The sequence below is a fragment of the Euprymna scolopes genome, chromosome 25 (genome assembly GCF_053919585.1).
Source record: "Euprymna scolopes isolate OS-2025 chromosome 25, ASM5391958v1, whole genome shotgun sequence".
Taxonomy (NCBI): domain Eukaryota; kingdom Metazoa; phylum Mollusca; class Cephalopoda; order Sepiida; family Sepiolidae; genus Euprymna; species Euprymna scolopes.
The window spans coordinates 89,558,237-89,575,736 of NC_136506.1; the positions used below are offsets into that span (position 1 = coordinate 89,558,237).

The 17,500-nt window shown below is 31.4% G+C and overlaps 2 protein-coding genes across 2 annotated transcripts in view; both read left to right on the forward strand.

The window, feature by feature from the left end:
* LOC145247499 (uncharacterized) overlaps positions 1 to 14,018 on the forward strand; it is a 135,927-nt gene extending 121,909 nt beyond the window's left edge. The window contains exon 2 of the mRNA XM_080109311.1: positions 13,814 to 14,018. Coding sequence (XP_079965437.1) covers positions 13,814 to 13,896 — 83 coding nt within the window. The 3' untranslated portion in view covers positions 13,897 to 14,018. The remainder of the gene's footprint in view (positions 1 to 13,813) is intronic.
* The window catches only part of LOC145247498 (corticotropin-releasing factor receptor 2-like), a 907,054-nt gene that overhangs the window by 170,180 nt on the left and 719,374 nt on the right, over positions 1 to 17,500 (forward strand). The gene's annotated exons all lie outside the window — the stretch shown is intronic.

Consider the following 17,500-nt stretch of genomic DNA (forward strand, 5'->3'; position numbering starts at 1 on the left):
AATTTTGACTATGGCTGTATGTATGTATGTATATATATATATATATATATATATATATATATATATATATATATATATATATATATATATATATATATGTATAGGAAATTAAGTACCTAGGAATATGTCCATATATGTATGGATGTCTTTATATGTACTTAATTTCCTTCCAGTTACGTGTTAATTACAAGTGGTCTGGAAGGAAGACGCTAGGTTGCTAAGCCAAGAATGGTTTTGTTGACTGGAATTGAACTTTCCGACCAACAGTAATTAACGCTTCCTAAACTGAATCTTGCATTAGCATGAAACACTAGTGCCTGTTTTTCTTTTTTAGATTTTAATGTCTATTTAAAATATTAGAACTACTGACTATCAACGCGATGGTTCTAAATTCAATCTCTGGGCAGGGAATGGTGCTAGTCTAGCCGCACTGATGAGTTATGATACAACGACACAGTACTTTATGTGGATGACTATATATATATATATATATATATATATATATATATATATACACACAATTTAAACAGGCTAGTATTTAAATATATGGTAAAGTGGCAGTTTTAGTCATTTAGAACTGCTTTAAAGCTTCACCGATCGCTTATTTTTCGACGAAATTTCAAACAATTATTACAGTTTATAGATAACCTTCTCAGCTATAGTGTGAAAAAAATTCAATTTTTGTTCAGTAAAACAAAAGTTATGATGAATTTACCGGTGTTCAAAATCATAAAAAGTAAGGAGTTGAGCGAAGTTTTTCATGACTGGTTTCTACAGCAACCACGTCACTTCAGCGACTACTGTTGGTACTAATTCACCGCTATCGCGAAAGAAAATAAAAAGTGAAACATAGAGAATGAAAGAATTAAAGAGAGATTATTGGGGGCATTTTATTAAAAGCAGACGAGTGCCGTACATTGTTATTATTACATATGTGAATGTTATGTTTATGGGGGCCCAAAATAACTAAAATTAAACAAAGAACAAGTGAATTTACTGAAAGCCTGGAAAATTCATGGATTACAATAGAAAAATGCAAGCATGAAAAGTAACATGGTAAGCTTAAACATAGAAAAGTAAAGGACTAGTTTTTAAAACTGCTAAAAGAAAAGGACAGACATTCTAATAAAAATATAATAAATTTATAACTTAAAATATTGCAGCCTTAAGAATTTTTTTACTTCAATTTATAATATTATATAATCAATTTTAATGCTGCGATATTTTAAATTATAGATTTGTTATGTTTTTAACTAGAATATCTTGTTCTTTTCTTTTCCAATTTTAACAACTAGTCCTTTACTTTTCCATGTTTATGCTTAACCATATAACTTTTCATGCTCGCAATTTTCTATTGTAATATATATATATATATATATATATATATATATATATATATATATATATATATGAGAGAGAGAGAGAGAGAGAGAGAGAGAGAGAGAGAGAGAGGAATAAAAAGATACGCACAGTTATAGAAGGTGTTATAATTTTCTCTCTCTTCTGTTTTCCCACATATACTCCCGGGCAAGGCCCTGTAGTCGTGTTTGTACTAAATAAATAGATAAAATATGAAAATTCGAATTTCCAAATTGAATGCAATTTCAATCAATCATTAGAGTGATGTACCTTATAGCAAGATCATTTAAGAATTGATTTCATCAAATTCACACGGGGCGTTGGTTTCTGTATTTTCCTTATTCTTTCATTTTAGTTTTGCCTTCCTTCCGCTTCCGTTACAATCTGATTGAGTGAGCTTTTAAGATAGCTTGTCAGTTTTCTTTCAAGTAGCCTCCCTTGATGTATTTTTCGCTTCAGTTCTTCGACTTCTTCTGATGTTCCTCTTTGTTATCATTTATTCAATCTAAGCACAGTACACTTGGCTTTAGTCTCACACTTTAACTCAAGAAGCTGATAAGAGGATCCTAAAAGATGATGACGTTGTCTTTGGTGGTGTATAAAATGTTTTACACACGCGAAACATTGGAAACGTAACTTTTCTCAAGATGTCGTCAAAGTTAATCGACAGCGAATTTTTTTTTAAAGAGTAAATATTTGCATTAGATTGTTTCGTTGTATCACAGGTTTTAAGTGCGGTTAAATAGAGATTTACACAGTAATGTATAAAAGGCAGAAAATGAAGTGGAGTATGTGGCTGAAGCGGCAGGGAACAGGGCGGGCAAACAAGTCGGTAATAATGTGGAAACTTATAATGAGCTGCTGGAAGAAAATGAGGATTATTGAAAGACGGGAAAAATTATATTGGAAGGAAATAGAGTGACGAATTCATGATAAAGAAACTAGATGGTAAAAACTCTGAAAGTTAGGGCAAAGTAAATGAGAAATTAAAAGTATATGAAACGCAGAATCGTACAGAAATAAATAAGTTGATCGTTGGGCGGACGAAAAAAACGGATTAGAAAGAAAATGAGATTATATAAAGAAATTAAATAGGATGAGAACTTGTTTGTAAGAGGGTTGAAATAAATGACTATTGTGTGCGAAGAAGAACAATAACTGTGTAAACCAGAAAGCAACATTTAGTTTCATATATATATATATATATATATATATATATATATATATATATATATATATATATATATACATTTGCCACGAATGCCAGTGCTGCAATGTTTACGATCTTCAGTAAGTCCCATTCACCCTTTCATCCAAACATTCTAGAAGCTATTTTTATTAAGTCCTTGAGAACTTCTCTTTACATGCAAAAAGAAAATTTTTTAGGACTTTTTTTTTTGTTTCTATGTAATTTTTTTCCCCCGGTTATTTTTCGTTTTTTTTTCTTTCCCCCCGCCATATTCATGATTATTCTTTTAATCACAGTTTTCCTCGATTAAGCTCTGTTGAGCGAGGAACGAAACCTGGTTAGCTAACCTTTATTTTCATGTTTTTTTTTTTAATTATTTTTTAGTCATCATGTTAATTGGTCTGCATTTAGCCATAATATAATTTTGTATCTCCCCCAAAAAATGTTCATATATATATATATATATATATATATATATATATATATATATATATATATATGCGTTTCTGTAAAGTCTGAGGAGGCTACCTAACGGCTACATATATATATATGTATGTATATATATACATATATATGAACATTTTTATTAATTTACATTTCTACTAGCTATATATATATGTATATATATATACATACATATATATGCATACATATAAATATGTATATATATGTATATATATATATATATATATATATGAACATGTATGAAAAATTAATAAAAGTATAAAAGTTTATAACATTTCTTTACTCGTTTTACATTGGTAAGTCGCAAAAATAAAAAAAAATATTATTACGAAAAAAATTAAAATTAACAAATATTTTTTTAATTAAAAACCTCGTCAGACCTTACAGAAATGGAACCATCTGTTTGGTTACATATGTTTCAGATGTTGGACCGTGTTTACGATCTAACAGCCTCGTCCGGCCTTACAGAAATGATGGAACGGTCCAACATCCGACACATATGTAACCAAACAGATAAAACGGTAATAAAAAAATAAAACACATATTTGCTCTGCAATTGTATTGAGCACTCTCTTCAGGTTTTTCTAATTACCAGTTTTACCATATATATATATATATATATATATATATATATATATATATATATATATATATACTGTAGTTGACGTAAACATGTCTTAATAGTACAGTCATTAACATCAAAGGAACAAGTAAATCGTAAGTTAAATGTTTTGGTTTCAATTCTCGGCGGTGTCGGACTAGTCATTCTGAACTTGATGGAGGGGAGACTCAAACTTGATACTATGCTTTCAAATGATGTGAAATAACAAGAAGAGACTTGATTTCAAATATTTTTCATATGTTATATCTTCCCTCTTTTAGAAATAGGGTTAGGGTTATGAATATCTCCAGTATCAAATAATCTGTATATACTGTGAAATTGATTTTATGCATAAAAATAAAAGAGGGGAGATATAACAGATGAGAAATATTTTGAATCAAATCTCCACTTACTGTCATTTCAGATCATTTGCAACCATAGCAGCATATTTTAGTTTCCCCCGCCATCAAGGCCAATAGTTTTGGGAAAATATTAGATATTTGTAATTCACATGCGAAACTAGGAATACAAATGACTATGATTGAAACATTTATAGCTGTATATAAGCCCCAAAAATAGGCTCTGGGTTATAGTTCTCATATGTTATATCTCCCCTCTTTTGGAAATAGAAAAGTGATCCCCGACTTCTTGAAACAATAAGGTACTACCTCAGGGGCAAATGTCAAATAACCCAATATACAATTCTAGTTATTAACTTTCCAGTGAGTCTTCATTTATTAAATTCTGATCAGTAGTTGCCGACATTTCGAACTTATAAAATTGCCCAGAAAGTAGTATATCTATATATGGATATATCTATATATGGATATATCCATATATAGATATATCTATATATAGATATATCCATATATAGATATATCTATATATATGGATATATCTATATATGGATATATCTATATATAGATATATCCATATATAGATATATCTATATATGGATATATCTATATATGGATATATCCATATATAGATATATCTATATATGGATATATCCATATATGGATATATCTATATATGGATATATCTATGCTCGTCGCCGAATTGAATATTGAGATGTTCATATATTTGGTTCAAAAATACACAAAACTTTGCAGGCTTATAGATTACAATACTATTCTATGGTCACAATTTTATGATAATTGGTCGTGTGTGTTTGTGTGTGTTTATTTAATTATATTTCATCTTTTCTTTATACCAATCCTTTAATTTATGAAGCTTGAAGTAATTCCAGAGCATATAAATTACAAAAGCTTATATTCCAAATTTCAAGATCTTAACCATCTTACCTTTTATTCCGTAAAATAAGTTATATATATATATATATATATATATATATATATATATATATATATATATATATATATATATATATATACTAGCAAAAGTGCCCGTCGTTGACTGGATACAAAAACAGCCTACAGAAAATGGACTCTGATTTATGAAAGTATGATAGGTTATGAAAAGGAAGGGTTGTAAAGAGATAGCTTCGAATTTGGAGGTATCAAAACCAAAGCAAAATATGATGAAAGTAAAAATAAAAGAGATAAACCCCATAATTTATTATACCATACCTGTTCACACTGACACACTTATCGCAATATTCTGTGGATCTATATTAAAAAACCTTGTTAAACTTTTTGACATATTTCCATTCTATGGAGGTCAGGCGCGAACGAACACCCCATAATTTTATTATACCATATTTCTTCAAACTGAAACATAATTATCAAAGTATACTTACGCAGATAGATATGAAAAGTCTTTATTAAAGTTTGTACCTATTTCCATTCTATGGAGGCCGGGCGCGAACGCAGATCCCACAATTTTATCATACCATTCCTATTTAATTTAAAACATACTTATCAAAGTATTATTATGTGCATTTATATCAAAAACACTTGTAAACGTTTTTTTTTTAATTTTTAAATTTTTTATTTACATCCTGTGTGGACCGGGCCCGTACGCAGACGCCACAATTTTAATGAATCATCATTATGCCAGATCAAACATACACATTCCTGTGTCTCGATACATCTATCATTATACGTGATCAGTTTTCTATAATAGTCAACCATATAGGAGCCTATTTGTGACCAGACACACACGCAGACGTTCAGGTTAATATTATATATATATATATATATATATATATACTAGCTGTACCCGGCCACGCGTTGCTGTGGCTCAGTTTGTTAAAATAGAACACATGTGAAAGTAGAGAAAAGTTTGATTCTTTTTTTCAAGAGAATGTACAAATTATTTATTTTTTTAATAGATGTTAAGAAAATAAATAAACAGAAAAATACTTCCATCATTAATTATGCAAAAAAATAAATAAAATGTTGATTTAGTGTTTCAATATGCTTATAAATTACGATAAAACTTGCTGAGTATGCACTGTTTTACGGTTGTTGTAAAAATGGAACGGAAACTTTAATTTCGCTTCATTTTAATCTTTCTTGATTTTTTAATTGTGCCCCCCAAACGAATATAATCAAAACAGTAACATTCAACAATTGTACTTTAAAACAAACTATTTATTAAAAAAATATTTTTTTTAAAAGTCAATAAGGAAAAGGAAATAATTCCATTTTTAAACGAAAAAGTCAGTTTACCTAACTTACTGTATTAATGCTATTTTTTTAAGCAAGAAAAAAAAAAGGTAAATATCCAGATACGCTACTACAGAACACCGACCACTCTAATTTGTTTTTTTATAGGTAATTGAGGTCGCTGACAACGAATCTGATAGTCAAACTTGGGGCAAATTTACCGTTTGCATGGTATTTACCCCTGAACCCACGAACTTCTTTCCAGCATTTTGCAGCTTCCGTTTATGCTACGCGCATGCACGCTGTAGCATAAACGACGGCTTCACCAAACAAACTACGTTGGGGGGAGGGGATTTTTTTTTCCAGGACATAGAATTTTCTAATTTTCAAAAATACATTATAGCGCTTTTTGGGTGGAAAATTTAAAATTAGCTGAAAAAAAAAAAAAAATAAGAAAAGGAAAGCACACCAAGTTGGAGTAGGGGGGTAATTTATCTGTTTTTTTTTTTTTTACCTGGAACATCGAATTTTCAAATTTTCCGTAAGTAACGCACCGACATTTACCAATTAGAACACCATTTAACATTTTCCGAAGATTTTACTTTGTACATTGGGGGCGCGAGCGGAGGGGGGGGTCGGTGTTCTGTAGTAGCATATCTGGATATTTACAAAAAAAATATTTAGGTTTGGCTATAAATTCCTAAACTCATTTCACCCTAAATAATTTAGGTGACTGAAATAGGAATCTAATTGAATCTTTAATTTCCTGAATAGTAAGCGAGAATTCATTTTTCTTCGAGTTATATCGAATTCATTAATACGGACTTTAGGGGCTTTTTTCGTAATGTTACTGTAAAAAAATTTAAAAAAAGCAAAAATAAATTCTTGCGTTTTTTATTTACTACTGAAAACCATAACTTTAGTAAAGGTATTTTTTGTTTAAACAAAATAAAACATTTTCACTAAGAGTTAAGTAAAAATAATTAGTTCATTATATTCTGCGATCATTATTTGAAAAATACTGCAATTTTCATTAAAATTCGTTAATTTCCTGATTTTTGGTGAATTTTTAAGTAAAGGGAGGAGTCAAAATGTGTATACACTTTGAGCGTCGGCATTCATTTTGCGACCACGTGTGGTTAATTTAAATTAAAGTTCAATCACATGGTTACATTATCAATAATCATGTAATTAAACCCATTGAAGATTTACCGATACATTAAGCCTGTAGCGTTTTTTTAGTGATGCAATGTTGTCAACTGAGATTAAAAAAAAAAACCGCGAGATCAGGAGAAAGAAATGTCCAGAAAATCGCTAGATTTTTAACTTATCGTCGTAAATTTTCAAAAATAACTAATCCCCCCCCCCAAAAAAAAACCCATAATGTTCCGTGTTTTCTCACTATATGTTTCTGGAATTATATTGAAGCGGTTAGCTCCCCAGAAGGCTTACATATTTTATCAGCTAGTTTTGCCTGTTCGGGTTTGGGGTTTGTATTACTGTACACATAGATTCGAAAAAGTTGTCAAAAAACAAATATATAACAAATAAATGTTATCAAAGGCAAGATAAGTTACTTTTCTGCCAAACTGGATATATTTTTCGTGTTTTTATTCAATGTAACATGTTTATTCAGCTTGAAAACCATACAGTGTTTACCGATCTATTGGAACATTCAAGATGGAGTCTTATTCTCTCTTTAACACGGTAAGTTTGGGAAAAGATGTTATAAATAAAAAACAACGGATAAAATACTGTTAAAAACTCGCTCAATACATGTTACTGTGACATAGGTTGACATATATTCGGCGGGTTTTAATAGTATTTTGTAGAGTTTTTTTATTTATAACACCTTTTTCCACACTTACAGTGTTAAAGAGGGTGTGAGACGCCATCTTGAATTTTCGAATACATCGGTAAACACTGTATGTTTTTCGAGCTGAATAAATATGTTGGGTTTGTATTACTGTACACATAGATTCGAAAAAGTTGTCAAAAAACAAATATATAACAAATAAATGTTATCAAAGGCAAGATAAGTTACTTTTCTACCAAACTGGATATATTTTTTGTGTTTTTATTCAATGCCTGTTTTTTTCAGAGAGGGTATTTTTTTTTTGCAGGAAACAAATCATAAACTCAAACTTTTTATAATAAAAGATTAATTGAAATATACTGCAAATTAAATATCACAATAATGGTACAACATATTTTGAAATTAGAAAAATAAAAAAACAAAAAAACTTTGTTTTAGCATGTTAAAAGTATTTAGGTTGGTAGATAATTAAATTCTACTGTATTGATATAGTTTTTTTTTTGCTGTTGTTTCTTGCTTTTTACAATTTTCGACTAAATACTTTTAAATTTCGTATTTTAAACTAAACCTCGAGGGTTAGAATGCCCCCCCACCTAAAATGTACTTGGAAAAATCGATTTTATAGCAAGATTTAAGAATTGTTAGCCGAAAAAAAGGTGAAAAACAAAACAAATAATCAATAAATAATTGTTGCCAAAAGCAATAAATGCTACTTTTTTTTTACTTACATGAATGAATTTATTTTATGTTTTAAAGTATTTTCAAGCGCTTGCGGGTGTGTGGGTGCGAAATACGTCCAGATTTTCTAGAATTTCATGCTAGATTGTAAACGAAATCTCCAGATCTAGCAGGAAAACCGCTAAATTAGAAACACTGGTCACGTGACAGGAAGCGGTAATAAATAATTGTCCCTAAATAAAAAATCGCCTATCGGTACAAAGAAATCCACCTATTTATCATAGAAAAATTAAGTATAATGTTATAATTAAAAAGAAATATATAAAAACACACATGAATATAGTAAACATATTATACAAAAACGTGGAAGCCATCCGTCCAGTGGATTTGTAGACAATTAATTCCGAACGAACCAATACTTACATTTTATATATATATATATATATATATATATATATATATATATATATATATATATATATATATATATATATACGTGTGTGTGTGTGAGTGTGTAATATTTTAATTAAATAGACAAATATTACATTGTCGCTACACTGCACATGCTAATGTTGCGGACAATTAGTTGACATAAAGAAAGCTTATGTGACTCAAATGACAGAAATGAAATGGAAAAAATAGAAGAAGAAGAAGAAGAAGAAGAAGAAGAGGAAGAAGAAGAAGAAGAAAAAGAAGAAGAAGAAGAAGAAGAAGAAGAAGGGGGAAAGAAAACGCCAAGACTTACCAGTATAAAGAGGAGGGATAAAAAGAAAAAGAAAACGAAAAAGATAATAGAAAAGTAAAAAGATAGGACAGAGAAACAAAATAAGAAAATAGGGGTCAACATGATTACACTGCCACAAAGAATGTGAGGGGGAACATTTGAAACCATCTTTGATTTAAGGTTGGAAGTAAACGTGCCAAAAACATGGGTGTCTACCATAGAGGAAACATATAGAGGAAAGGAAGAAAGAAAGAAATTCCTTATTGTTTAGCTGCTACTATCGATAATGAAACAAAAATAGTAGTTATATATATATATATATATATGTGTGTGTGTGTGTGTGTGTGTGTGTGTGTGTGTGTGTGTGCTTCATACTTAAGAATTGGTCTGAGAATATTCAGTTTATTACCAGATAAATTGAAGCATGTCTGAAAATATATGTATAAAAAAATTTATACTATATATAAAGGCTTTATTAAATTTACTTTCTCGGCTAAATACATATAAATTATTCTTCTGATTAGCTTTACCCTTAAGAATATTTCACCCGGTTTTTACCAGTTTTTTTTTTTTTACTTTTTACTTTTGTTTCCATGCGATCACGTCATCGGTCAAACCTGGGCGAACAAGCGTCAAAGATCATCTGTTGCTCACTTCTCATGATATTGGCGCGTTTCCAATGTAACCTTAGACCGTTTTCCTGTGGACATACGCGATATAAATGACAAATCGCGTTTCTCCGCTACCGAGCAACCGCGATCTATCTCCGTAGTGAATAGACAAAGCTGGGTGTTCAACACGTTTATCGCCATTTTTAGAACCGCTTTAATTGCCTTTACTGACCTCTCCGTTCAAAGGTCGTCATTTAGGGAAATATGAAGCTTTGTACGAAGCAGGGACTTAATCTTAACATGGCACAATGCCAAGTTTCTCTTGCGATAAACGACAATCGAGTGCGAAACTAACGGACACTTGCCATGTCCAGATATAACAGAAGTATCCTATCTTAGGGCGCGTTTGACTATAGGTAGACGATTCCATCAGGGCTCAGCCATTGTCTGCGTCGGTATTAAATCAACTGAAGGAAAAATATAAAACACGTGTGAAGCGATGCGAAATAAGTCCAGTTAATTTCAATTTACTTTCTAAATTCAGTATACTTTTTGCTAGTTTAATGCATATTTCAAATGTTAAGCTTGTTGAATTTTGTTAAAATAAAAGGCAACAACTGCTTCTTAATCGATTCGGATTGATTCGATGCAGTGCAAGAAACCTTAGAAACTTACTTACTCAGTATATGTAAGTATCTTTAACTTCTTTCAAGTAGAAAGGTCATTTTTAAAGTTGCTTGACAACAGAGAAAAACGAATATACTTAAAGGAAACTTATTTTCTCTTATAGTTTGTTTAAATGCATTAATACAGGCTTTTTTCTAATAGATTCCAAAAAACAAGGATGTATACTAGTTCCGATGCTCAAAACGATTCTTTTAATTGCTTTTATTTGTTTGTTTCGGTTTAGAACTAATTTTTCCACTCCTCGTATTACTCATGAAATGATAAATATATTTAAAGGCAACAGTAAAACTAAAATTTATATATCATTCGCACAAGGGTATTTTTATATTTGCGAAAATATATGCACATATTACACATATTTTGAAGTAATTCGCCCCCTTCAAAAAAAAAAAAAAAAAATCCAATCGATTTTAAGAAAATTAAAAAAAAATAATCGGAATCGGTAACTGCATCGAAATCTAGAATGTAGAACAGAATCGGTAATTGTATCGAACTCGGAAAAATACTGGAATCGTCTAATCACTAGTGTATATTGTGTAGTTTAGCTATGTGTACGTGCGCGCTAGTGTGTATGTCTGCGTGTGTAGGGTGTGGACACGTGTTGTAATATGTGTACGTGTATGTGCGTGCGTGCGTGCGTGCGTCCGCGCGCGCGCGTGTGTGCACGCACGCGCGTAGCGCCGATTCAATATGAATCGGAGCAACTTCACACCTACTAGTGAATTCTTTAATCTGTAGCTGGAATTGATTTGCTTCCCACCACAAGAAGATGTGACAAAAGGTAAAAAATTGACGGGGGGGGGGAGATTCAAGCCAGTACTTCTAAAGATGGAGCTCTCTTTCCTATTAAAGGTTGCCTGAGAAACATCGTCGGAATTCTTCGGTAAGAGCGCCTTAGACAGTAATCAACAAAATCACTCCACTTGAAAGACAGGAGGCAACGTTTGAGGAGGGTTGACCACCTAGAATTACACATGGCCGGCAAGAACTTTAGTCAACAAGAAAAAAGGCGTTTTAATATTGGCTTAAACTCTGGTGGCTTTGGTGCTGCAGTAGATGGACTCATCATTATGACAGATAATATTTAAGGCTTGAAAAGAGAAATATACTTGATAACTATTAAACATTCTTTATTTTCCTTTTCCACTCCTCAGTTCACATATATACACTCGCTATATCTAGCTACACTGATGAATTGCAGATGTCACAGTGCAAAACTTTTATGAAACCTGGGCGTGAGATTTTACCTTCTTTAAAATGAAATCAATTCTGATTTGTTTGTTTTTGTTTTACGGCGTATCAACCCTTTTCGGGTTATTTAATGCCGAATCCAGTGATTTTGAAGAACACTTTTTTTTAATAGAGTATATTTGTTTTTGATTTTTTAAGTCTGCTTCAATTAAACCCATAGTTGGGACCCAAACAGGTACTACCACTCCGGGTCAGAGTGGAGCTGGGAGCAATGGCAATTAAAGGGTGGCTCCACACTTCCCAAAGCCCGCTAACTGGGGTCTCACCATCGGATATAGTTTAAGGTCATATCCAGGACCGAAATCAATTCTGAGCTGTCTCAAATGATTCCACTGGACAGCGGATGATAGAAATGATATAACCAACACGGTGGTTGAGATTTCCTACATAATTTTGTCTACATATATATATATATATATAAATATATATATATATATATATATATATACATATATATGTGATTGCAATGTCCTGTCAGACGAGTGCCACTCCCTCAGACATTTAAAATCCATGAGCCCAAATGTCTGAGGGAGTATCTATACAAATATGATGTTACAGAGTCTTAGCTTTGTACGACAGCTAAGTCTCTCTCTGGGTTCAAAATGTTGAGATCCAGCAACAAGCAAGAGCAAGCAGCCAGCAACAAATTAAACTGCAGACCAGCTTAATGCGGGTACTGGTCTTCCGCTTTATGTTTTTTTAAATCAGAGATTTGCTTCTCCTAGAAAGGTTGTCTTCCACGGCTTACGGGAGCCCTCTCTACCCCAATACACATATACACACACACAAATATACACGGTGCTAGTTGGCCGTTGACCCAGAAAAAGAGTTCATTCGCTCTTATATATATACATACTCTGCGTATCAAATTATTAACGAGTTTACATAAATATTAAAGAAACGAGTGAATAAAATCCATGAAACTTTAAAAAAAGTACTTACAATACTATTCAGCTACTCCAGTTAGAAAATAAAAGTATTTAAAGCAGTATTAGCGAAACTATAGGAGAAGGTAGGAATATCTGTTGATTTCAATGTGCCAAGTTATTAACGAGGTTGAGATAAAACACAATATACCCATAACTTGTTTATTGAAATAATTTTCAAACATTGCATAAACTAGGAAAAATGCTTAGAACACAAAAACTACATAGCAATTTCTACGTTGACATAATTAGTAGGGGTATGCGATTCAATTTATGAATGACTTGTAAAAGACGTTGGTCCACAGAATTAGTCAAAGTTGTGATTTCGTCAACAGTTATTCCTCGCGATACCTCTTGGAGAGCATCCCACAACTCATCTTTGCTCTTTGCGTCTCGGCGTCCACTTGCATAGAGACGTCGCTTCATGATAGTCCAAAGGTTCTCAATTGGGTTTAAATCTGGTAAATTCGCAGGGAACTCCATCTTCCGTAGCCTAGAGGACGCCAGTTGTTTCAAATACTCTTTGTTATTGTTTGCTGCATGCGAGGTAGCATTATCCTGCATAAAAATAATGATTCTTCTGTACATTAACCTTTGCTTCTTCAGCCATGGTTCAAAGTGCCCCTTCAGAAAATCTATGTAAGCATTTGACGTCATTTTTACGCCTCTGTGACTCTCCATGGGCCAACTAAAGTACCTCCCATAATCCCAGCCCAAATCACCTTGTTGGCGCCTTAAACGCTGATGACGATGTCGTCCATCTAGGATCCATCCCTTGCTTCAGTCATCTGGGCCATCAAGCACTTCATCAGTGAACAAAAATTTGGAAAAATCTGTTTTCATGCTGTTCTATGTTCATTTCAATCGATTTTTTATGTGATATCGCTTAAATGGAGGCTTTGTCACAGGCTTAACAGACTTTGCTTTTTCTTTCAGAAGGCGACATCAAGCACTTTTTGAGACATTCTTCAATCCGGCTTGGTCAAAGACTTCTCGACTTGTCTGCCCAGGGGTCTTAACAACTTCACGTTTAATTTGGCGTAGAGAACGGCGTGAAACAACTCTAGATTTACCTTTATCAGCTCTCTTATGTATCTTTGTAGGGTCCTTGACAAAGTTATCCACACTTTGATGGTATCTTTCTATCATTTTCAATATTTCGAGGTAGTTTTATCTTTTGCTAGCTGTTCTGTAATAGTACTCTTTTCAGAACTGCTCAAACCACTTTACGACCCATTTTATTGACGAAATAAACTGCCTTGTTAATAATTTGGCACACGTCAAATACTGTGGATTCAACAATTACGATGGCAAGTTGTTTACATTGCGCGGAACAATACGAAAATTTCACAAGATAAAAATAATGATAAAAATAAAGATAATATTGGTAATATTATTTTTATTTTTATCTTCATTTTTACTTTTATTTTATTTTTATCTTTATTATTATTACTATTATTATAATTAACATTATTATTATTCTCATTCTCATAATTCCAATTACCCTACTATTATTGATATTATTACCACTTTTATAAGTAGTAAATGTCTCCTTCCTCTTTCACTTTGCCAACTATATGTATCCTTAAAACTTTTTGCTTCGAGTTAAACGCACTCATAGACATTGACATCCGATCCTCCGACCGTCCCCTTATAACTATACGCCCTATATCATAACAGAAGAAACTTAAAAATATTGCCGCATATTACCTAATCAATATTACAACCTTGCATACCCCCCTCCAATTATAAGCGATTTTATAGCCACCTTTTGCCGTTTAGGTTGCACCTGTCAAAAATACCACTCCATAGATAATAGACACTCCACAAACCGTTAAAATAAATTATCACGCAACAGTACACCCACAACTGAACCCTAAAACATATACCCCTTAAACTCAACACTATGTTAAAGACCATATACAATCTCATACATCATACTATGTATAACAAGATTCTTCTTTATTTATTTATAATTCAATAAAGCTTCCCCCAACATTCTACAATTCCTCTTAATCTTTTTCGTCCCTAATGAACCCTACGCTAGACGGCACATCTTTCCCATGCTACCTAGCACCTTCTCTACTCTTCTGATGAGAAGCATTAGGCTTCGAAATACCCTGACATAAAGAGTCCTTTCTATCCCCAAATTTTGCTTGTATTCCATTATTCAATAAATGATCCATTATATATCCACCAATATATAGTTTTGTGACTTCATTTCATACTCTTGTTGTCCTATTTATATATATATATATATATATATATATATATATATATATATATATATATATATATATATATATATCAGAATAAAATTATCTAACAATCGACTGGCATGGAAACCTGTGATTATAAGATTAACAAGATATTAATGGCAGTAATATTCTATAAGTATTATCCCACCATAAATAAGAATTGCTCGATATACAAGATAGAGCAAATAAATCTAAATTTAGTCATTCAATGAATTAAAAAATTTATGAAGTGAATTGTTTCAATTTCAAACCAAAAGATATTTATTATGCTATGTAAGACAAAGAATACATTAGAAATATCATAACTCCTTATCCTATAGGGTTTCGATGTCTACCATTTCTTCAGAGGAGAAAATATTAGCAAATAGTTACAATGGTTTACACCTTATTTTCTAAAAATGCTTACAATAATTAGCCGAAACTGGGCAAAATATATTGTATTGTGGGGATGGTGAGGATTATAGATAAAGCAAACAAACAAACAAACAAAAAAAGCAACTGCGCACGTATCAGATTTTAAGGTTGAAAATCTGAATTTTATTTTTCATCTTTGTGTTTTGAAGTGTGAAATTCGTTGAATATCTTAATAATAATTATTATCTTCCAGAATAAAATTATCCAACAATCAGCTGGCATGGAAACCTGTGATTATAAGATTAACAAGATATTAATGGCAGTAATATTCTATAAGTATTATCCCACCTAAATAAGAATTGCTCGATATACAAGATAGAGCAAATAAATCACATTTTAGTCATGTAAATTATATATATATATATATATAATTATAGTAATTCAATAAATTTAAAAAATTATGACGTCAAATGTTTGAGATTCATATCAAATATTTTTATTATTCTATGTAAGACAAAGAATACATTTGAAATATTAATAACTCCTTATCCTATAGGATTTCGATGTCTACCATCTCTTCATTAGAAATATTTTAACTGCTTTCAATGACTTTTACCATGCAATTTGGATGTAAACTTATCATTTTCTTCAACCCCTTACTCTATGACTTTTAATTACTCAATCAATTTTTAATTGTGATTTTCCATGTCTTACTGACTTTAGCAAATAAGGTGTAAACCATTATAAATATTTGCTAATATTTTCTCCTCTGAAGAGATGGTAGACATCGAAATCCTATAGAATAAGGATTTAAAATATTTCTAATGTATTCTTTGTCTTACATAGAATAATAAAAATCTTTGATCTGAAACTCAAACATTTCACGTCATAAATTTTTAAATTTATTGAATTACTATAATTATATACATATATATACTTTTGCACTCTCTCTCTCTCTCTCTCTATATATATATATATATATATATATATATATATAGTAAGTTATTAATGTATATGGCAATTAAGCTATACTGAATATTCCGCGTTTCATCCAATCCATGATTCTTCAGGCTTATGCGCGAATTCTGTGGTTGTTTGTCGTTTTTATATGCGCATCTTTTATTGAAATTTTAGTTAGCCAATCAGCTTTCTAGTATCCACCGCGCCCTTCCTTCAGCCGATGAGAATGCATTTATCGGACAAAGGCCTATTTGACCTCTGGTTGACCTGTTTCTTTGTGTGTGCTCTATTTAGCCTGGATATTTAGCTTCTTGATCTGTTTTAAATGTAGGTTAGTGTTTTTTTTGTTTTTTATTAATGTTAGTTTATATATAAATATATATATATGTGTGTGTACACACATATATGCATATATATATATATACATATATATACATACATATATGTGTGATCGCTAATGTATATTCATGTTTATTCAATTTATTTATTTATTTATTTTCTATTGTTTTTGTTAGTTTTAAAACTATTTTGTATCGCTATCCTAGAGTAAATTTTATCTTGTGAACACAGTTGTTTTCTATTTCTCTTCTACAGTTTAATAGATGTTGGGGTTCTTTAAAGTACAGGATAGCAATTTTTTCATAAAGGCATAATCTACATGGGTCGTCTAGGTCCCTACACGTGGTAGCTTGTCTTATTATTTTCCATTCGACTACCAGCGAATGTCCGCTTTCCTTGAGTTCCCAGTATTTATTCGCTAGTGTTGTTTTCATACGGTGTTTGTTATTGTTGAATGTACTTTTGTGGTCATAGTATCGAGTTAGTAAATCTAAAGAAGTCATACCTACGTAATATTTCTTGTTATTCGTAACAAGAAACATTACGTGGGTATGACTTTAGAAAAAATAAATTCTGGAGCGCACTAGATAGCTCGTTTTAATTGTAGTACACCCAACTTTGTAATATTTCAGCGGGTTAGTTTTTGCGTTAAAATACATGAGGCCTTACTTTTAGAACAACCCTCGAATTAAACAAAGGAGTTTGGTGTATT